Source organism: Ascaphus truei, chromosome 5 (assembly GCF_040206685.1).
Source record: "Ascaphus truei isolate aAscTru1 chromosome 5, aAscTru1.hap1, whole genome shotgun sequence".
Lineage (NCBI taxonomy): Eukaryota > Metazoa > Chordata > Amphibia > Anura > Ascaphidae > Ascaphus > Ascaphus truei.
This window is the reverse complement of record NC_134487.1, coordinates 298,102,180-298,127,692: the sequence shown is the minus strand read 5'-3', so window position 1 is coordinate 298,127,692 and position 25,513 is coordinate 298,102,180. Positions and strand designations below refer to the sequence as shown.

Here is a 25,513-nt window from a genome sequence, read left to right as displayed (position 1 = left end):
TGAGAGACCACGAGAGTATTCTGCACGTGTCGGGTAATTTTAGGGGACTTGTGATCGTTACTTTGCTTGTTTCAAAAACGAAAAACAAACTTGTGATTATTACACTATCTGTTATCTTTCAAGGGTTAAAGTCTCTGCGTACGTGACCCGGTCAGATGAACCATTAATTTCCAGCATCACGATCTTTAACGCACACCGCCTGCTCAAACCAGTCTTCTTTGTCTTCCTTTCTTAAACGAGCCCACCAAGCAATATCCTACGTGTGGTTTTTTTTTTTTCCTTTAACAAAAAACTGTACTATGAGAAAATACTTGTAGCATTTAAAAAAAAATCAACTCTAAATGACATTTTTTATGTATTATAATGTAATAAGCATTTTTTTGTTTCTATAGCAACCATTTACAAAGTCACATCCCCTTCCTCTTCTGAAACAGGCTCAGGCACACCTCTTTTTGAGCCCTGTCCTCTCTCTAGCAGTGCACCAATTATATCTAGTGACTGCCTGGTCACATGACCTTCCCCACAGAACTTTGCATCTTTGGTCCTCTTCTGCTGCACTGACAGCCATTTAGTGAACCCCCGAGCCGAATCTAATCTAATTACTCATCATTGTGTGGTTTGCATTGATGCACATACTAAAGGGGGAAGAAAAAAGGAGAAACGGCAGCTTTAAGATACATAGAAGTCCTCAAAGAAAATGCATATAATGTTCTAAAAGTTATATCATGCAATGCCTTATTTCTCCGTTGAAATGACGTGCTAAACATGTACTCGCGTAAAGCTACGGGGGACGGAAACCTTATCAAAATACGTTATATGTGCAGATTAGTATTAAGTGCTAAAGCATGAGAAGAGCATTACAAGAGCTTGTTCCCGGCTGGAGACCAGCAGTGCTTCGAACGAATCGCCAAGGCAGGTGAATTCTAATCACCTTAATCATCTCTATCCTGTCTGCAGGCCATATTCCCAAGATCTGGAAAACTGCCAGAGTTGTCCCAATCTTCAAAAGTGGGAACAAAAATACTGTCTCAAACTACAGGCCAATCTCACTTCTCCCAATTCTATCCAAAGCCATGTAAAAATGTGTCCACCCCCAATTAAGCGATACTGTACCAAGACAAATGTCCTTAGCCAACTCCAATCTGGCTTTTGCCCCAAGCACTCCACAGTAACTACTCAACTAAAAGTTTGCAATGGGATCCAGTGCGGAATGGAACTGGGAAAACTCACTGGTGCAGTATTCCTACATTTTGCAAAGGCTTTTGATACTGTTGATCACGTTATCATGTTAAACAAGCTCCAGTGCTCTGGAATAGGGGAACATGCTTTAAACTGGTGTCACTCCTATCGGGTAGATCCTAATATGTCTCTCTCAGGCTCTAAATCAAACCCCTTGGATATCGCCTGCGGTGTCCCGCAAGGCTCTGTTCTGGGCCCCTACTCTTTTCCGTCTTCATTAATTTAATTTATTTATAAAAATGTTTTACCAGGAAGTAATACAGTGAGAGTTACCTCTCGTTTTCAAGTATGTCCTGGGCACAGAGTTATGATAACAAATACATAGTTACATTAAGTGAGCAAGGTTATACATTACATTAATGATCTACCTACAGCTTATAAGGGAGCTTCAATGCACATGTACTGCTGCGGCCAAGTTTATTCGAGCATTTGCCCGTTCTTGGCCGCAGCAGTAGCCTGGCGCGCGCCCGAGAGTGACGGGCGCGCGCCGAAGCAGCGGAAGAGCGCCCTCCGATCGGGGCGCTCTCCCTACCGCTGCCGGGTCCGCCGGGTCCCCCGGAACCCCCTGCCGCTGTCCCGCGATCGCGGGACACCAGGGCTCCCTCGGGGAGCCCCTGGACGCGCGTGCAGGGGGCGCACGCTCCCGAAGACGCGTGACCGCGCATCTATGACGCGCGGCACGCCGAGGGGCGGCCACTAGCAAGCCGGGAAATCTCCCGGCTTGCGGATCTGGCCGCAGAGTAATAAAGCGTGTCGGTAGTGTATGCAGATGACACAATCTTATATGCACAGAGCCCTAGCCTCTCTGACCTTGGGCACGTGCTTCAATCTGATTTTGCAAGACTTGAAAATTGGATTTCCCAAAACAAACTGTTTTTAAATACTGACAAAACTGTAAGGCTGAGGCCCCAGTACCTCCGCTGCACGCGCGCCCGCAAGACTGGCGGCGCGTGCAGCCGATTCCCCGGTCTGCAGGGAGCTGCAGATCAAAAGACCAGGGGGGGGGGCGTGGCGAGGGAGTGACGGGGGCGCGGCCATGACGTCACCTGGCAGGTTCACCCTCATTGGCTGAACCGCCGGGGGGCGTGGCTTAGCGCTCCGTAGCAAGTCCTGCTCTCAATTCTATTGAGAGCAGGAGCAACTCGCGCCACAGCGTTGCGCCCCCCCCTCACAGCGGGCCCGGCGCCATTGAGGGGAGGGCTCTCGTCCCTGCAGCGTCCGCAGCAGCGGGCGCTGCAGTAGCCAGTGGGGTCCAGCCCTAACAATGGTATTTGGGACTCAGGCTACATTCCTAAAGCTACCAGATACAGATCAGAACCAACTCTAATAGCATCCTAGCCCCTGTCACTAGTTTTAGATATCTGGGCATATGGTTTCACTCCAATTTAACATTCGGGATGCACATTGATACCCCGACATCCAAAACCGATGCCAAACTGGGTGTATTTTACAGGAGGGATACACAAACTTTTCTAGTCGCGCCCCCCTGCCTACTCTCCGGTATTGCATCTCTGCAGCGTCGTGTGACGTCGCGTTGCCATGGCGATGTGCCGTCAGGCGAAGCCAGAGAGAAGGTGAGAGAGTTAAATTTATTTATAAAATGTTTTACCAGGAAGTAATACATTGAGAGTTACCTCTCGTTTTCACGTATGTCCTGGACATAGTTAATATGACAAATAATACATGGTTACAATAGGCCCGTGCTCTCCCCCAGCAATCAATTTAAATGTTGTGGGGAAGAGCGCGGGGCCTCTGTAAGCGCTGTGTGCCTCTTAAAAAATGTCACGCCCCCAGTTTGCACACCCCTGCTTTATAGGAACAAATCCTCCCTAAGCCCGCTGGTCAGAAAGCACATCGCACAGAATATGCTAATTTATAGACTATGGAGACATAGTATATGGTACAGCCCCTCAAACTCACCAAAGCAAACTAGACACCCTCAACACCTCAATATGTCGCTTTGTCCTACAATGCAACTACAACACACATCACTGCGAAATGCTCAAAGAACTAGATTCGCCATCACTTGAGTCTAGACGCAGAGTACACCTTTCCTGTCTCGCCTTCAAATACTTTCTGAACAAGCTCCTCACCCCTACCGCACGCAGCACTCATCTAAGATCTGACCCCAAAAGACTGTTCACAGTCCCACAAAGTATCCGGACGCTTTTCCTTCTGCTACCGTGCACCCCAAAACTGGAACAATCTACCGGAGACTCTTAAAGCCGCCACTGGTCTAAGTTCTTTCAAAATTAATGCTCTCACATTTTAATCTGGTCTGTAAATGTTACATATGCCTATAACATATACAGTATTATCTTTAACTGTTCATGAAATATCTGTATATATTATGCATAACCCTGCTCACTTAATGTAAACATGTATCTGTCATCATAATTCGGTGCCCAGGACATACTTGAAAACGAGAGGTAACTCTCAATGTATTACTTCCTGGTAAAACATTTTTTTTAAATAAATACAGAATATGATAGCAATAATAAGCGCAGATGTGATAAGAGTAGACAAAAATAAACTCAAGCAGAACATAATCCTCAGTTCAAAGTCCTTACAGACTAAGGCATTAGTATATTGAGAGACAGAATATATGTATGGGAGACAGAAAACGCATATGGTGACAAGGGGCTGCCATTTATGGTATTTAACTGGCTACTGAAATGCTTCCATAAGAAGCCATTAGGTGACAGAGATAATAAGTAGATTAATTCAAAATTCAAGTTACTTTTGAACGTCTGCAAGCAAAGTCTCAGTTTAACTCATTGCCAGTTAAGGCAACAATATTTGCGTTGAGGTCTGTGCTGTGTGACTTCTTATCCTTAACATATTTCCTTATCTATCCTTATACAGATGGGACAACGCACAGGCAGAAGCAGACGCCAAAGTAATTCCTTAGGCGTGAGTGAAAAGGGGCGGGGTTAACATCATATTGCACGCGCTGCTCCATCTGTAACTAGTAAAACAGGACTGAAGCATACTACCTGTGCGCAGGTGGTTTATAAAATGGGTTCAATTTAGGCAACATGCAAAACACGTATAAAACAGTAGTGATTAAAGACGTGCAAAATGTTTGCCGCAGTTTGTGAACCACGCAAAATTAGCAGTATAATAACTTGCAATGCTTTGCAGATCCCTCCGCAGGGTTCCAAAAATCTCTTTAAATTCAACAGATAACAGGCAGGACACGGACACCATAACTCACATGGAGAGACAGGAGGAAAACCCAGCACTACTTGGCATTGCCAACTATTCATTTACAACTTCTCACATTCACATCAATTTACACATCTTTCTGTGTGCGACGTCTGTGCCGACTCTTCAAATGCCCAACTCCCCATTCAAATCCCTACTGCCCGCTATAGAACCCGCTAGCTAGCATATATATATATATGAGTCAGTGTGGGTGTGCCTTAGTTGGTTAGCTGCTTTGCGTGAGCAGCGCCATCTTGGCAAGTTTCAGGCGTCTCCGCCGCTCTCGCTGTCCGAGCGCAGTACTGTGGGCCCTAGTAGCTGTCTAATGTCTGGTAATGCAGTCAAGTGATTGCCGCGGTGACGTGTGTGGCGATTAATTCACGAATAAAACTCATTTTCATTTCCGCACCAGGGACCCCCTTCTTCCGGAGATACCCCTGCAGAGGGTGCCGGTAGCCACTCTGTCAGGGATTTCATTATGGCCGCTGCTCGCGACTATTGGTTCATGCGCCAGACTTGTCCCTTTTTTCCAGATATATTTTTGGACTTTTTTCCTGAGAAAATTATCTCAAAATCAATGAAAACGGAAGGAAAGAAAACAAACAGTTTCCAAAGAAATAGTTTGGAAACAAAAAAAGGGGAAGTGGTCTAAGTGTAAAAATGTTTAAATGTTTTACATCACACAGGACATGAATACATACATGCGCGCTCGAACGGCTTAGGGAAATGCCAGACACACAGTGCCTGACCGAGACATTATTGTGCCCGGGCAGACAAAATCTGACGCCCCTACTCAGCCCCTTCTTTAAATGTTCTTCGTCTCCCCAGTTGCAGCACACCTTGCACAGCGGTAGCTGGCACGCGCGGGCTCACACACACACACAGCTTGGCCACCAGGTCACGTTTTTAAATTTCCCATGTTGCACGCACCGATGTGTCCTGGCTGTGTCCTGGCTGCTGGCCGCCAAGCTGCGTGTCCAACGTGCGCGCTCAAAAAAGGCAGCAGTAATATAGGCAAGCGCCTATGCCTCTAAGGCCTCTAAGGCCATAGTGCAGGCGACCGCGCACGCAGCACGAATATATTCATTAGGTGCATCAGTGCAGCCATACTGCGCGTGATGTGACGTGCGCGGCTGGATTTGGAGGAGACAAATCCATTTGATTTTTTTGCGCGTCACTCGAGCCGTTGACCCAACGAGGGCGAACCTCATTTGTTCAGCCTGGTGACTTCATGGCCACGCCTCTCGCTGGCAGGCGGCAACAGAGAACACAAATCGCTAGTGTGCACACTATGGCCGCAGCCTAAGACGTGAGCTCCCTTGCCCACGCCGCATAGCAGTGTCGGCACGGCACGCAGTACTGAGCGCCACCAACACTGCTACGCAGCGGGGCACCTCACGGCGGTATGAGAGTGTGCTGGCCTTTGTTTTGTCGCCTTGGGCAAGTGCCCGGCCAGCTGGCACTACAAGAGATATATATACACACACACACACACACACACACACACACACACACACACACACACACAAAAAGGTGAAATTTATTGACAACATTTCGGACTCTACAGGCAGGTCCCAGTGGGGGACCCAAACATTGAGTCAATAAATGTCATTTATATTTTGCATATAGGATTGCCTGCCCCTTTTTCTGTATATTTTTGGATAGTATGCACCCTCCCTTTACCGTTATTTTTTATTTTGTTTTGTGCGTGCCATTTCTGAATTTAAAAAAAAATTATATTTATATAAAAATAATGTATTACTCGCATGCTAAAGCCAGCGTTTGGCACCCTGAAGGGCGACCCAGCGAGGGTCGTGAGTTGGCTATTGTATTCTCCTTAAGAGTTTTCCCAGAGAGCACAGTTTGTACTTGTAACTGTTTTCTAGACATTTTGGATAACTTTGTACATAAAACCCCCATTGATAAATCTGCGGTTATTGTTCCCATCCCTGGATTACTGAGTATGACTCGGAGATCATTCAGAGCTCATTCCACGTGCGATCATTACTGACACCAAGTCACACAGCACACACATGACACCCTGAGCAAAACCTTGTGATCCTCTGGCGCACAAAGCTGCTTTCTGTAAATCACTCAGCCCTTTATTTAATAAGTCACTTAGGGAAGATCTTCAGATCACTATTTTATTTATTTATTTATAAAAATATTTTAGCAGTCACTTTCTGCTGGGAAACATGGCTGCCTGAAGCTGCATTGAAAGATTGCAGATAGCACAGCGCTGCACACACCGCTGCGCACACCGCTGGCGCTATATAAAGAACATTAAAGCAGCTGTTCAAGCAATATCCTACATGTGTGTTTTTTTTTTTTAAATAAATCAGTTCTGTACTATGAGAAAATACTTGTAGCATTTACAAATTTAAAAAAAAAATGCTTTAAAGACATTTTTAATGTTTCTAATGTAGGAAGCATTTACAAAGTCACAGCCCCTTCCCCTTCTGCTAGGCTCTGACTCTTGAGCCCCGCCCTCTCTCTAGCAGTGAACCAACTTCCCCTCAGTAGCCGACTAGCACCCTCTCTATCCACCTTTAAGACCCACCTTAAGACACACTTGCTTAAAGTAGCATATGAATAGCACTGTGGATATTCTGAACACATGATACATAAAGCTTGGCCCCCTGCAGACGCACTTACCAGAACTCCCTCCTACTGTCTCTGTACATTCTACCTACCTACCAATTAGACTGTAAGCTCCTCGGGGCAGGGACTCCTCTTCCTTAATGTTACTTTTATGTCTAAAGCACTTATTCCCATGATCTGTTATTTATATTATTTGTTATTTATTTGATTACCACATGTATTTCTACTGTGAAGCGCTATGTGCATTAATGGCGCTATATAAATAAAGACATACAATACAATTGTATCTAGTAACTGCCCAGTCAATCATATTCCAGAACTACATTTCCCATAATGCTGTGCAAGAACTGAATTAAATAACCCAGAGGAAAGCGATTGATTACAGGAGAACGGATCCATCTGCAGCTTAGCTAATCACTTGTCAGTTTGCAGATTGTATTGATGCACATATTGAATGGGAAAAAAAATATATATATTTTTTTTTAAACGGCAGTTTGAACTGCAGCTTTAAACACAATGTCTACACACAAAAAAGGAGGAACCGAGCAGCAGATGCAAATGAACTTAAAATGAACATGTCTGATCGGTATGTGAAGTGCAACATGTTATGAAATCCATCATGGAAGCTCCACAGCAAAGTCTGAACAAAGCAGCAGCATGTAACTATGTAACACGTGCACTGGGGTGTAATAATAATAATAATAATAATATAGTGCTATATACTGCTCACATGGGGAACCCCCTGTATTACCAATCTGTGACTCCCTGAGGGTGCCCCAAGCAAACTAACAGCAGCTTCAAAAGAAAAGAAAAAGGGACCTTACCCCCAGCTGGGTCAGCTGCAGCTCCCCCCACAGAGACAGCCCCCCAGAGGAGCAGGAACCCCCGCAGGGAGGCAGCCCCCCACAGGAGCAGGAACCCCCGCCGGGAGGCAGCCAGGGTCACCCTCATGGTTACAGGGGCTGCGTGTGAGAGGGGCAGGGTCCCACAGGCTCCAACTCCAGTTACATGCACATGTATGGGGGGCACATGTAACAGGAGCCGCTGTCTGGACACACAGCGAGGGTCACTGCCGGAGATAGTGGGGAAGGGTCTCCCGCTGCTTACAGCAAACAAAGCCCGAGCTGCTCCTCCCGGTGCTGCAGCTCCATGTCTCAGCCCCAGGCAAAGCCCCAGCTGAGCAGCAACTTCCGCCTAGTAATGTGCAGCCCTGCGTGCTGTAATAACACAGCCCCTCCTGCAGTCTGCTGCTACTGCCTGATACACTGTCACATCTACTCAGCCTGCTACACTGTCACATCTAATCAGCCTGCTACACTGTCACATCTTACTGCCTGCTACACTGTCACATCTTACTGCCTGATACACTGTCACATCTTACTGCCTGATACACTGTCACATCTTACTGCCTGATACACTGTCACATCTAATCAGCCTGCTACACTGTCACATCTTACTGCCTGATACACTGTCACATCTAATCAGCCTGCTACACTGTCACATCTTACTGCCTGATACACTGTCACATCTTACTGCCTGATACACTGTCACATCTCACTGCCTGATACACTGTCACATCTTACTGCCTGATACACTGTCACATCTCACTGCCTGCTACACTGTCACATCTTACAGCCTGATACACTGTCACATCTCACTGCCTGATACACTGTCACATCTTACTGCCTGATACACTGTCACATCTAATCAGCCTGCTACACTGTCACATCTTACTGCCTGATACACTGTCACATCTAATCAGCCTGCTACACTGTCACATCTCACTGCCTGATACACTGTCACATCTTACTGCCTGATACACTGTCACATCTCACTGCCTGCTACACTGTCACATCTTACTGCCTGATACACTGTCACATCTTACTGCCTGCTACACTGTCACATCTTACAGCCTGATACACTGTCACATCTCACTGCCTGATACACTGTCACATCTTACTGCCTGATACACTGTCACATCTAATCAGCCTGCTACACTGTCACATCTTACTGCCTGATACACTGCCACATCTAATCAGCCTGCTACACTGTCACATCTTACTGCCTGATACACTGCCACATCTTACTGCCTGATACACTGCCACATCTTACTGCCTGATACACTGTCACATCTAATCAGCCTGCTACACTGTCACATCTTACTGCCTGATACACTGCCACATCTAATCAGCCTGCTACACTGCCACATCTTACTGCCTGATACACTGCCACATCTTACTGCCTGCTACACTGCCACATCTTACTGCCTGATACACTGTCACATCTAATCAGCCTGCTACACTGTCACATCTTACTGCCTGCTACACTGTCACATCTTACTGCCTGATACACTGCCACATCTTACAGCCTGATACACTGTCACATCTTACTGCCTGCTACACTGTCACATCTTACTGCCTGATACACTGTCACATCTTACTGCCTGATACACTGTCACATCTTACTGCCTGATACACTGTCACATCTAATCAGCCTGCTACACTGTCACATCTTACTGCCTGATACACTGTCACATCTAATCAGCCTGCTACACTGTCACATCTTACTGCCTGATACACTGTCACATCTTACTGCCTGATACACTGTCACATCTCACTGCCTGATACACTGTCACATCTTACTGCCTGATACACTGTCACATCTCACTGCCTGCTACACTGTCACATCTTACAGCCTGATACACTGTCACATCTCACTGCCTGATACACTGTCACATCTTACTGCCTGATACACTGTCACATCTAATCAGCCTGCTACACTGTCACATCTTACTGCCTGATACACTGTCACATCTAATCAGCCTGCTACACTGTCACATCTCACTGCCTGATACACTGTCACATCTTACTGCCTGATACACTGTCACATCTCACTGACTGCTACACTGTCACATCTTACTGCCTGATACACTGTCACATCTTACTGCCTGCTACACTGTCACATCTTACAGCCTGATACACTGTCACATCTCACTGCCTGATACACTGTCACATCTTACTGCCTGATACACTGTCACATCTAATCAGCCTGCTACACTGTCACATCTTACTGCCTGATACACTGCCACATCTAATCAGCCTGCTACACTGTCACATCTTACTGCCTGATACACTGCCACATCTTACTGCCTGATACACTGCCACATCTTACTGCCTGATACACTGTCACATCTAATCAGCCTGCTACACTGTCACATCTTACTGCCTGATACACTGCCACATCTAATCAGCCTGCTACACTGCCACATCTTACTGCCTGATACACTGCCACATCTTACTGCCTGCTACACTGCCACATCTTACTGCCTGATACACTGTCACATCTAATCAGCCTGCTACACTGTCACATCTTACTGCCTGCTACACTGTCACATCTTACTGCCTGATACACTGCCACATCTTACAGCCTGATACACTGTCACATCTTACTGCCTGATACACTGCCACATCTTACTGCCTGATACACTGCCACATCTTACTGCCTGCTACACTGCCACATCTTACTGCCTGATACACTGCCACATCTTACTGCCTGCTACACTGCCACATCTTACTGCCTGATACACTGTCACATCTTACTGCCTGCTACACTGTCACATCTTACTGCCTGATACACTGCCACATCTTACTGCCTGATACACTGTCACATCTTACTGCCTGCTACACTGTCACATCTTACTGCCTGATACACTGTCACATCTAATCAGCCTGCTACACTGTCACATCTTACTGCCTGCTACACTGTCACATCTTACTGCCTGATACACTGCCACATCTTACTGCCTGATACACTGTCACATCTAATCAGCCTGCTACACTGTCACATCTTACTGCCTGCTACACTGTCACATCTTACTGCCTGATACACTGTCACATCTTACTGCCTGATACACTGTCACATCTTACTGCCTGCTACACTGTCACATCTTACTGCCTGATACACTGCCACATCTTACAGCCTGATACACTGTCACATCTTACTGCCTGATACACTGTCACATCTTACTGCCTGATACACTGTCACATCTTACTGCCTACTACACTGTCACATCTTACTGCGTGATACAGTGTCACATCTTACAGTCTGATACACTGTCACATCTTACTGCCTGATACACTGTCACATCTTACAGCCTGGTACACTGTCACATCTTACTGCCTGAAACACTGCCACATCTAATCAGCCTGCTACACTGTCACATCTTACTGCCTGATACACTGTCACATCTTACAGCCTGATACACTGTCACATCTAATCAGCCTGCTACACTGTCACATCTTACTGCCTGATACACTGTCACATCTTACAGCCTGATACACTGTCACATCTAATCAGCCTGCTACACTGTCACAACTTACTGCCTGATACACTGTCACATCTAATCAGCCTGCTACACTGCCACATCTTACTGCCTGATACACTGTCACATCTAATCAGCCTGCTACACTGCCACATCTTACAGCCTGATACACTGTCACATCTTACTGCCTGCTACACTGTCACATCTTACTGCCTGATACACTGTCACATCTTACAGCCTGATACACTGTCACATCTAATCAGCCTGCTACACTGTCACATCTTACTGCCTGATACACTGTCACATCTAATCAGCCTGCTACACTGTCACATCTTACTGCCTGATACACTGTCACATCTTACAGCCTGATACACTGTCACATCTAATCAGCCTGCTACACTGTCACATCTTACTGCCTGATACACTGTCACATCTTACTGCCTGATACACTGCCACATCTTACTGCCTGATACACTGCCACATCTTACTGCCTGATACACTGTCACATCTAATCAGCCTGCTACACTGTCACATCTTACTGCCTGCTACACTGTCACATCTTACTGCCTGATACACTGTCACATCTTACTGCCTGATACACTGTCACATCTAATCAGCCTGCTACACTGTCACATCTTACTGCCTGCTACACTGTCACATCTTACTGCCTGATACACTGTCACATCTTACAGCCTGATACACTGTCACATCTTACAGCCTGATACACTGTCACATCTTACTGCCTGATACACTGTCACATCTTACTGCCTGCTACACTGTCACATCTTACAGCCTGATACACTGTCACATCTAATCAGCCTGATACACTGTCACATCTAATCAGCCTGATACACTGTCACATCTTACTGCCTGATACACTGTCACATCTTACTGCCTGATACACTGTCACATCTTACTGCCTGATACACTGTCACATCTTACTGCCTGATACACTGTCACATCTTACTGCCTGATACACTGTCACATCTTACTGCCTGCTACACTGTCACATCTAATCAGCCTGATACACTGTCACATCTTACTGCCTGATACACTGTCACATCTTACTGCCTGATACACTGTCACATCTTACTGCCTGCTACACTGTCACATCTTACTGCCTGATACACTGTCACATCTTACAGCCTCATACACTGTCACATCTAATCAGCCTGCTACACTGTCACATCTTACTGCCTGCTACACTGTCACATCTTACTGCCTGATACACTGTCACATCTTACAGCCTGATACACTGTCACATCTTACAGCCTGATACACTGTCACATCTTACTGCCTGATACACTGTCACATCTTACTGCCTGCTACACTGTCACATCTTACAGCCTGATACACTGTCACATCTAATCAGCCTGATACACTGTCACATCTAATCAGCCTGATACACTGTCACATCTTACTGCCTGATACACTGTCACATCTTACTGCCTGATACACTGTCACATCTTACTGCCTGATACACTGTCACATCTTACTGCCTGATACACTGTCACATCTTACTGCCTGATACACTGTCACATCTTACTGCCTGCTACACTGTCACATCTTACTGCCTGATACACTGTCACATCTTACTGCCTGATACACTGTCACATCTTACAGCCTGCTACACTGTCACATCTCACTGCCTGATACACTGTCACATCTAATCAGCCTGCTACACTGTCACATCTTACTGCCTGATACACTGTCACATCTTACAGCCTGATACACTGTCACATCTAATCAGCCTGATACACTGTCACATCTTACTGCCTGATACACTGTCAGATCTTACTGCCTGATACACTGTCACATCTTACTGCCTGCTACACTGTCACATCTTACAGCCTGATACACTGTCACATCTAATCAGCCTGATACACTGTCACATCTAATCAGCCTGATACACTGTCACATCTTACTGCCTGATACACTGTCACATCTTACTGCCTGATACACTGTCACATCTTACTGCCTGATACACTGTCACATCTTACTGCCTGATACACTGTCACATCTTACTGCCTGCTACACTGTCACATCTTACTGCCTGATACACTGTCACATCTTACTGCCTGATACACTGTCACATCTTACAGCCTGCTACACTGTCACATCTCACTGCCTGATACACTGTCACATCTAATCAGCCTGCTACACTGTCACATCTTACTGCCTGATACACTGTCACATCTTACAGCCTGATACACTGTCACATCTAATCAGCCTGCTACACTGTCACATCTTACTGCCTGATACACTGCCACATCTTACTGCCTGATACACTGCCACATCTTACTGCCTGATACACTGTCACATCTAATCAGCCTGATACACTGTCACATCTTACTGCCTGATACACTGCCACATCTTACTGCCTGATACACTGTCACATCTAATCAGCCTGCTACACTGTCACATCTTACTGCCTGCTACACTGTCACATCTTACTGCCTGATACACTGTCACATCTTACAGCCTGATACACTGTCACATCTTACTGCCTGCTACACTGTCACATCTTACAGCCTGATACACTGTCACATCTAATCAGCCTGATACACTGTCACATCTAATCAGCCTGCTACACTGTCACATCTTACTGCCTGATACACTGTCACATCTTACTGCCTGATACACTGTCACATCTTACTGCCTGATACACTGTCACATCTTACTGCCTGATACACTGTCACATCTTACTGCCTGATACACTGTCACATCTTACTGCCTGCTACACTGTCACATCTAATCAGCCTGATACACTGTCACATCTTACTGCCTGATACACTGTCACATCTTACTGCCTGATACACTGTCACATCTTACTGCCTGCTACACTGTCACATCTAACTGCCTGATACACTGTCACATCTTACAGCCTGATACACTGTCACATCTAATCAGCCTGCTACACTGTCACATCTTACTGCCTGCTACACTGTCACATCTTACTGCCTGATACACTGTCACATCTTACAGCCTGATACACTGTCACATCTTACAGCCTGATACACTGTCACATCTTACTGCCTGATACACTGTCACATCTTACTGCCTGCTACACTGTCACATCTTACAGCCTGATACACTGTCACATCTAATCAGCCTGATACACTGTCACATCGAATCAGCCTGATACACTGTCACATCTTACTGCCTGATACACTGTCATATCTTACTGCCTGATACACTGTCACATCTTACTGCCTGATACACTGTCACATCTTACTGCCTGATACACTGTCACATCTTACTGCCTGATACACTGTCACATCTAATCAGCCTGATACACTGTCACATCTTACTGCCTGATACACTGTCACATCTTACTGCCTGCTACACTGTCACATCTTACAGCCTGATACACTGTCACATCTAATCAGCCTGATACACTGTCACATCTAATCAGCCTGATACACTGTCACATCTTACTGCCTGATACACTGTCACATCTTACTGCCTGATACACTGTCACATCTTACTGCCTGCTACACTGTCACATCTTACTGCCTGATACACTGTCACATCTTACTGCCTGATACACTGTCACATCTTACTGCCTGCTACACTGTCACATCTTACTGCCTGATACACTGTCACATCTTACTGCCTGATACACTGTCACATCTAATCAGCTTGATACACTGTCACATCTTACAGCCTGATACACTGTCACATCTTACTGCCTGATACACTGTCACATCTTACTGCCTGCTACACTGTCACATCTTACAGCCCGATACACTGTCACATCTAATCAGCCTGATACACTGTCACATCTAATCAGCCTGATACACTGTCACATCTTACTGCCTGATACACCGTCACATCTTACTGCCTGATACACCGTCACATCTTACTGCCTGCTACACTGTCACATCTTACTGCCCGATACACTGTCACATCTAATCAGCCTGATACACTGTCACATCTACTCAGCCTGATACACTGTCACATCTACTCAGCCTGATACACTGTCACATCTAATCAGCCTGCTACACTGTCACATCTTACTGCCTGCTACACTGTCACATCTAATCAGCCTGCTACACTGTCACATCTTACAGCCTGATACACTGCCACATCTAATCAGCCTGATACACTGTCACATCTTACTGCCTGCTACACTGTCACATCTAATCAGCCTGCTACACTGTCACATCTAATCAGCCTGCTACACTGTCACATCTAATCAGCCTGATACACTGTCACATCTAATCAGCCTGATACACTGTCACATCTAATCAGCCTGATACACTGTCACATCTTACTGCCTGATACACTGTCACATCTAATCAGCCTGATACACTGTCACATCTTACTGCCTGATACACTGTCACATCTAATCAGCCCGATACACTGTCACATCTCATCAGCCTGCTACACTGTCACATCTAATCAGCCTGCTACACTGTCACATCTTACTGCCTGCTACACTGTCACATCTTACTGCCTGCTACACTGTCACATCTTACTGCCTGCTACACTGTCACATCTTACTGCCTGATACACTGTCACATCTAATCAGTCTGCTACACTGTCACATCTTACAGCCTGCTACACTATCACATCTAATCAGCCTGCTACACTGTCACATCTTACTGCCTGATACACTGTCACATCTTACTGCCTGCTACACTGCCACATCTTACCGCCTGCTACACTGTCACATCTTACTGCCTGCTACACTGTCACATCTTACTGCCTGATACACTGTTACATCTAATCAGCCTGCTACACTGTCACATCTTACTGCCTGCTACACTGTCACATCTTACAGCCTGATACACTGTCACATCTTACAGCCTGCTACACTGTCACATCTTACTGCCTGATACACTGTCACATCTAATCAGTCTGCTACACTGTCACATCTTACTGCCTGCTACACTGTCACATCTTACAGCCTGCTACACTGTCACATCTTATCAGCCTGCTACACTGTCACATCTTACTGCCTGCTACACTGTCACATCTAATCAGCCTGCTACACTGTCACATCTAATCAGTCTGCTACACTGTCACATCTTACAGCCTGCTACACTGTCACATCTTACTTCCTGATACACTGTCACATCTTATAGCCTGATACACTGTCACATCTTACAGCAAGGAAGCTGTATTGTAGCCAGGGAAGCTCTCAGGACAATTCACAATCTCTCAGGCTTCCCCTGCAAAGCAACCAGGGGAAGAGAGAGAGAGAGTAAAACTAAGGCAGTTGTTGTGGGATGTAAGCAGACGTAATTGGGCAGGTAGTCAGTTATAGAACATTACAGTGCAGTGTTTATAGTGAGATGGCTCATCTCAGCTGAAGCAGGAATAGCCTTAAAACCTGACCCCTTGAGGACTGAAGTTGTCCACTCCTGGCTTAGAGTGTAAGCTCTTCGGGGCAGGGACTCCTTTTCCTATTGTTTTATGCCTGAAACACTTATTCCCATTATGTGTTATAATATTACGTCACGCGTATTGCTGCTGTAAAGCTCTATGCACCTGGGTGGCGCTATATAAAGATATACATACATACATACAACTTACAAAGTACCTCACTATAAACACTGCACTGCAATCTTCTACCACTGACTACCTGAGACAGGACAGATTGTGTTCCCAGCGCAAACTGATGATGTGTAAAAGAAAGTGAATATCCGGTAATGGATGATTCCAGCACAGTTAATGAATATTAGATATTCCTCCGTTGAACCGGAACATCTTGAATCAGACCTCCATAGATGAATACATGTAGGAAGAAACAGATACAAAAATACTGTTGCAATAACATTTTTACTCCAGGCAACAAACAACACAGAGGGGATAGAGCAAAACTCAGTCTCCCCAAAGGTAGCGTGCAGGGAGTGACTTGGGGCACACTCCAACCCTACTCCGGTCTCGTCAGGTGCTCATCCTTCCCGTTCTGTGTGCTCGTCCGCATACAGCTTCCTCTGCCTGCTTCTCTAACCAGCAGGCACTCCGGGACCTCTGATGTCAGCAGTCTGAACTGACGATGGGTTGATACGGTGGCCTCCAACGTCCAAAAAGCCCAACGCGTTTCGCCAGTCTGTCGGCTCCTTCTGGGGATAACCTTTTTAGAACTCTTTCAGATCACTTCCGTGACTACATGTGTTTAAAAAAATCTATATAATAAAGAATGTGTCAACTCACAAAGTAAAATATTCCTCCCTTCGCAACCTCAAGTAATCTAGATCAGAGGTTAAAAGCCCCATTGCTTTACAATTGTCTGTATGTAAGAAATAAGTCGTTATTACAAAATGGTAAACAGTGTATTAGTTTTGTACACTATAGAATATTAGTTTTATACACTATAGAATATTAGTTTTATACACTATAGAATATTAGTTTTATACACTATAGAATATTAGTTTTGTATCTTATAGAATATTAGTTTTATACACTATAGAATATTAGTTTTATACACTATAGAATATTAGTTTTGTATCTTATAGAATATTAGTTTTATACACTACTAGCTGAGAGACCCGGCGTTGCCCGGGATGTAAATGCGTAATGGGTCGTATTATTTATAAATCGTGGAACAATAGATGACTATTTGTTGTAAAGGTTTCATAATAATGTTGAAAAGAAAGATGGAAGAAAATGTAATACGATGTTGTATAAAAATGGTTTATTGTAAACACACCACAGTACAATGTATATTTTGTTTTATACACTATAGAATATTAGTTTTATACACTATAGAATATTAGTTTTGTATCTTATAGAATATTAGTTTTGTACACTATAGAATATTAGTTTTGTATCTTATAGAATATTAGTTTTATACACTATAGAATATTAGTTTTGTATACTATAGAATATTCGTTTTATACACTATAGAATATTAGTTTTGTATACTATAGAATATTACTTTTATACACTATAGAATATTAGTTTTGTATCTTATAGAATATTAGTTTTATACACTATAGAATATTAGTTTTGTATCTTATAGAATATTAGTTTTGTATCTTATAGAATATTAGTTTTATACACTATAGAATATTAGTTTTGTATACTATAGAATATTAGTTTTATACACGATAGAATATTAGTTTTGTATCTTATAGAATATTAGTTTTATACACTATAGAATATTAGTTTTATACACTATAGAATATTAGTTTTGTATCTTATAGAATATTAGTTTTATACACTATAGAATATTAGTTTTGTATACTATAGAATATTAGTTTTATACACTATAGAATATTAGTTTTGTATCTTATAGAATATTAGTTTTGTACACTATAGAATATTAGTTTTGTATCTTATAGAATATTAGTTTTGTACACTATAGAATATTAGTTTTGTATCTTATAGAATATTAGTTTTATACACTATAGAATATTAGTTTTGTATCTTATAGAATATTAGTTTTGTACACTATAGAATATTAGTTTTGTATCTTATAGAATATTAGTTTTATACACTATAGAATGTTAGTTTTGTATACTATAGAATATTAGTTTTATACACTATAGAATATTAGTTTTGTATCTTATAGAATATTAGTTTTATACACTATAGAATATTAGTTTTGTATCTTATAGAATATTAGTTTTATACACTATAGAATATTAGTTTTGTATCTTATAGAATATTAGTTTTGTACACTATAGAATATTAGTTTTGTATCTTATAGAATATTAGTTTTATACACTATAGAATGTTAGTTTTGTATACTATAGAATATTAGTTTTATACACTATAGAATATTAGTTTTGTATCTTATAGAATATTAGTTTTATACACTATAGAATATTAGTTTTGTATCTTATAGAATATTAGTTTTATACACTATAGAATATTAGTTTTGTATCTTATAGAATATTAGTTTTGTATCTTATAGAATATTAGTTTTATACACTATAGAATATTAGTTTTGTATCTTATAGAATATTAGTTTTATACACTATAGAATATTAGTTTTGTATCTTATAGAATATTAGTTTTATACACTATAGAATATTAGTTTTATACACTATAGAATATTAGTTTTGTATCTTATAGAATATTAGTTTTATACACTATAGAATATTAGTTTTATACACTATAGAATATTAGTTTTGTATCTTATAGAATATTAGTTTTATACACTATAGAATATTAGTTTTATACACTATAGAATATTAGTTTTGTATCTTATAGAATACTAGCTTTTGTGCCCGGCTTCGCCCGGGGAAGGTAATATTGACTACATCTCCCCGGCCCCTCAGTTCCTGGAGTACTGGGTGCACTCTACTCCCGGGGACTTGGGATCCGCCTATGGTGCAACAAACAGGACTCCACCCCAGCGATGTGACTGGCTCTGTCAGGAGCCCAGGTCACTCCCTGTCACTGTGGGAAGCCTCCACTAATCTCCACCACAGGGAGGGGGCCAGGTGATAACCAATGCTCATCGACTACCAAAGATAAGGGAGGAGTCGGAAGTGTCCGATCGCACCCTCCTTTCTTCGGAGCCAGAGCAACGACGGAGCTACCCTACCTGTGCTTCTGCCTCCACGCACCTTAGCTAAAGCTGCAATGGCCGAATGTGCTATGGGACAGTACTCCTTACTAGGGGGATTCCTAGAGGTAACAATCGGAGATGTCCCCGCTTGATGTGCCTTTGCCCAAATTGTGCATATCCGAGTCAAGACCCGGTGAGCTACGTGCCGTGCCCGTGGTGCCAGCTACTTCACACCCTGCCTGCCATTGACTACGTCCTGTTTGTCTGTAAACATGACCGACTCTGGCACCAGGTCAGACGATGGGGAGTTTTCTTTCCGTACAGCGGAGGCTGGCTCAGTATCCGAGATGGTTCCACAGCCGTAACCGATCCCCGAGCGAGCTGAAGGGCCTAAAATTACCTCCAGCTTGTGCAGCAGCTCGGCCTCTATGATACCGCAACCACCGGTGTGTGGTTCTACTGTTGTCCTTAAAGACCATGACCTTATCGGGGATTCCAATCGACTGCGCAGTATAGTTTCGAAGTCCCATCTGAGGGGGCTTGAACGACAGAGGAGCCTTTCATGGGTGACGAGACTCAGCGACTTGAGCAGTAACCGGACTGCGCCTCCAGTGATCATCGGGATTCCAGTATATCCGCGGAGCGGTGAGGAACCACTTCCTTACTCCCAGCAGGGCCCGATGGCAATGCCCGCTGAAACGGTACCTTCCGGTGCCAGATACAATGCCGAGGACAAATGCAGCGATCTTAATCGGGATCCCGTGAAGCCGGAACCCAACGACGTTCTTCCAATGGTGACCGCCGGGGCGGATGAGAAATGGCCGATTCCCGCTCCGGTGAGTACCACCCATGTTACATTTGCTCCAAGTATGCAACCTACTTTTCTTCACTAATCAACATGCACAAGTCTAACCCACGCCGACTGTTCTCTGTCTTTGATACTCTACTCAAACCACCCTCAGCTGCCTCTCCTTCCTCCATCTCCGCTCAGGACTTTGCTGACTATTTTAAGGAAAAGGTGGAATCCATACGTCAGAACATCCCCTCTGTTTCTTCCTCCCATCCTACACCTCTTCCTAACTCTCCTCCTGCCATCCTTGACTCTTTTTCCACTGTCTCAGAGGAGGATGTGTCGCTGTTGATCGCCTCTTCTCCCTCGACCACTTGCCCTCTTGACCCCATTCCCTCCCATCTCCTAAAACCTCTTGCTCCTACTATAATCCCTACGCTCACACACATTTTTAACTCCTCCCTCTGCTCTGGAACCTTTCCATCCTCCTTCAAACATGCAACAGTCATACCATTACTCAAAAAGAGCAAGCTTGACCCTACCTGTCTTTTTAACTATTGACCTGTCTCCCTCCTGCCTTTTGCCTCTAAACTCCTTGAACGTCTTGTATTCTCTCGCTTGCTCCATTTTCTCAACACCTATTCTCTCCTAGACCCTCTACAATCTGGCTTCCGCACTGCTCACTCCACGGAAACAGCCCTCACTAAAATAACTGACGACCTCCATGCTGCCAAAGACAGAGGTCATTACACTCTGCTCATATTACTCGACCTCTCTGCAGCATTTGACACCGTGGACCACCCTCTTCTCCTTCACATTCTCCATACTCTTGGTATTCGGAACAAAGCTCTATCCTGGATCTCATCGTACCTCTCGCATCGTACTTTCAGTGTCTCTTCTGCTAACACCTCCTCCTCCTCTCTTGATCTCTCTGTGGGGGTATCCCAGGGCTCTGTCCTGGGACCTCTTCTCTTTTCTCTGTATACACTCTCTCTAGGTGACCTAATAACATCTTTTGGGTTTAATTATCACCTCTATGCTCACGACACACAAATATACTTTTCAACACCCGACCTTACACCTGCTGTACAAACCAAAGTTTCTCAATGTCTCCCTGCTATATCATCCTGGATGGCCCTCCGCCGCCTTAAACTCAACATTGCTAAAACAGAGCTCCTCATACTTCCTCCCAAACCTGGCCCTACTACCTCCTTCCACATTACTGTTGGAACTACGATCATTCACCCAATAGCCCAAGCACGCTGCCTAGGGGTCACACTCGACTCCTCTCTCACATTCGCCCCTCACATTCAAAACATTTCTAAAACCTCTCGCTTTTTCCTCCGCAATATAACAAAGATACGCCCTTTCCTCTGTTGCTCGACTGCTAAAACTATGACTCAGGCCCTCATTCTCTCCCATCTTGATTACTGTAACCTCCTGATTTCCGGCCTTCCTGCCTCTCACCTGTCTCCCCTACAATCTATCCTAAACGCTGCTGCCAGAATCACTCTACTCTTTCCGAGATCTGTCTCAGCATCTCCCCTCATGAAATCCCTCTCCTGGCTTCCGATCAAATCCCGCATCTCACACTCCATTCTTCTCCTCACTTTTAAAGCTTTACACTCTTCTGCTCCTCCTTACATCTCAGCCCTAATTTCTCGTTATGCACCATCCAGACTCTTGCGTTCTGCTCAAGGATGTCTTCTTTCTACCCCCTTTGTATCTAAAGCCCTCTCCCGCCTTAAACCTTTTTCACTGACTGCCCCACACCTCTGGAATGCCCTTCATCTCAGTACCCTGACTAGCACCCTCTCTATCCACCTTTAAGACCCAACTTAAGACACACTTGCTTAAAGAAGCTTATGAATAGCACTGTGGATATTCTGAACACATGATACATAAAGGTTGGCCCCCTGCAGACGCACTTACCAGAATTCCCTCCTACTGTCTCTGTACGTTCTCCCTACCTACCAATTAAACTGTAAGCTTCTCGGGGCAGTGACTCCTCTTCCTTAATGTCTAAAGCACATGATCTGTTATTTATATTATCTGTTATTTATTTGATTACCACGTGTATTACTGCTGTGAAGCGCTATGTACATTAATGGCGCTATATAAATAAAGACATACAATACAACCTCCGAGAGGGGTTCGTAGGCCTTCTCCTGGATGTTCTAAAGCTTCCAGTCCAGTTACAGTGCTACTGCTCATACGTGAGATTTTGGCTGAGCACCAGAATTATGCTATGGATCAACCCTTTTTTCCGCCGATAGAGTCCTATATTGCTGGTATAGAGGGAGTACCTCCTTGGGAAGTGGAGCAGATTAAGGACAATGTTTCTTATGTTCCTATAGTGACTGTTCTGTCTGATCTGGACATGTCTGTGAATTTCAAACATATGGCGAGGTGGGAGAGAAACAGGTTGAAATCTGAATTCTATTTCCAGGAACCAGTTGGAGGAGATGTTGAGTTTGAGTGTAGTACCAGGGATGAGGATATTACATTTAGCTCCGAGGAGAATGAGGGGAGTGAGCCTTGCCCAACAGAAGAGAAGTTAAGGGACTTTCCAAATAGAGCCACTAAGGATAATACGCCGCTAATTATTGTTGAGGATTTCCCCAGTTGTGAGTCTGCATCGCCTCATGCTTCTTCCCCCCTGGATTTGTGAGATTATGGTAGAATACCAGTCGGATTGGGGTACGGCTAGTTTTTGGAAAAACTCCACAGGGTTATACTGACGGGAAGTTTCCATATTCTTAGATTCCATGCCTACCACCTCGCCGGGTTGTGGGTGCACATTATGTTGCCAGGAATGTCGTTCGGCTCTCGCTTTAGATCCAGTAGATCATGCCTTGCGCAGACCACCTTAACAAGGTATTTTCTATTAACAGTGCCCAGTCATACAGAGCATTAGTTAGCCATGGAACCAGAGCACTAATATGACAAGGTTCTCCAAGTTGGGAGGAACCCTAGTTCTGCAACACAGACATTTGATTGTTGTATTCAAATATAAGCTGTATAACGATATTCATTGAAATGTGATAAGCCATTATGTGAAAAATGTTATCTTGTTTTGTTCAGGTTTCATTTAATGATGGTACACGAAAATGTATGACCCGAGCAGGGTCGTTGGGAATCCACTAGGATTTTAATCAGTTGGTGTTGGGACCTGCGATATTATGGTCATGCCTTGAAAGTGGCTCGCAGGCTTATACGCTTTGGCCAAAGTGTTAACTAAATGACTCTTTTTCAAGAAATATATAGGTATTTCACTGTGTATTTTTGTCCCATTGGATGTTGCTCTGGACTTCTTTATTTCTTGTTTTTTGGGGGGTTTCTGAGAGCTTGCTGGGTATCTGTGTGTTTGTTAACTTTGTCCAGCTGGTCTCAGCTGTTTTGGAGGTTAGTGGCTCCTCCCACCCAGGATTTAAAGCTCGCCCCTCCCCACTGTCCAGGTAAGCAGGTTTTCTTTTCATGCAGCTGGTTGCGACAGGTTCAATGCCAGGACCATCCTTCCTCTAATTATAGAGGTAAATAAGGATTTTAATCAGTTAGTGTTAGGACCTGCGATATTATGGTCATGCCTTGAAAGTGGCTCGCAGACTTATACGCTTTGGCCAAAGGGTTAACTAAATGACCCTTTTTCAAGAGATATACAGGTATTTCACTGTGTATTTTTGTCACATTGGATGTTGCTCTGGACTTCTTTGTTTCTTGTTTTATCCCCACTACCATCGGCGGACGATTCAGCCCTCCTGTTGCCAGCAGGTATATGCACCATACACCATAGTAATGGACAAATCTCCCACTGGGTGGGGGAATCACCGCTACATGTATATTATAGAATATTAGTTTTGTACACTATAGAATATTAGTTTTGTATCTTATAGAATATTAGTTTTGTACACTATAGAATATTACTTTTGTATAATATAGAATATTAGTTTTGTATAATATAGAATATTAGTGTTGTACACTATAGAATATTAGTTTTGTACACTACAGAATATTAGTTTTGTATCTTATAGAATATTAGATTTGTACATTATAGAATATTAGTTTTGTACACTATAGAATATTAGTTTTGTATACTATAGAATATTAGTTTTGTATCTTATAGAATATTAGTTTTGAACACTATCGAATATTTGTTTTGTACACTATAGAATGTTAGTTTTGTACACTATAGAATATTTGTTTTGTACACTATAGAATATTAGTTTTGCACACTATAGAATGTTAGTTTTGTACACTATAAAATTTTAGTTTTGCACACTATAGAATGTTAGTTTTGTACACTATAAAATTTTAGTTTTGCACACTATAGAATGTTAGTTTTGTACACTATAGAATGTTAGTTTTGTACACTATAGAATGTTAGTTTTGTACACTGTAGAATGTTAGTTTTGTACACTATAGAATGTTAGTTTTGTACACTATAGAATGTTAGTTTTGTACACTATAGAATGTTAGTTTTGTACACTATAGAATGTTAGTTTTGTACACTGTAGAATGTTAGTTTTGTACACTATAGAATGTTAGTTTTGTACACTATAGAATGTTAGTTTTGTACACTGTAGAATGTTAGTTTTGTACACTATAGAATGTTAGTTTTGTACACTATAGAATGTTAGTTTTGTACACTATAGAATGTTACTTTTGTACACTATAGAATGTTACTTTTGTACACTGTAGAATGTTAGTTTTGTACACTATAGAATGTTAGTTTTGTACACTGTAGAATGTTAGTTTTGTACACTATAGAATGTTAGTTTTGCACACTATAGAATGTTAGTTTTGCACACTATAGAATGTTTGTTTTGCACACTGTAGAATGTTAGTTTTGTACACTATAGAATGTTACTTTTGTACACTATAGAAT

The 25,513-nt window shown here is 43.4% G+C and overlaps 1 protein-coding gene across 1 annotated transcript in view; it reads right to left on the bottom strand.

Annotated features, from left to right (window-relative positions):
* The window catches only part of TM7SF3 (transmembrane 7 superfamily member 3), a 39,455-nt gene extending 31,198 nt beyond the window's left edge, over window positions 1-8,257 (bottom strand). Inside the window, exon 1 of the mRNA XM_075602834.1 lies at window positions 7,872-8,257. Coding sequence (XP_075458949.1) covers window positions 7,872-7,998 — 127 coding nt within the window. The 5' untranslated portion in view covers window positions 7,999-8,257. The remainder of the gene's footprint in view (window positions 1-7,871) is intronic.
* Between the last annotated feature and the right edge of the window lie 17,256 nt (window positions 8,258-25,513).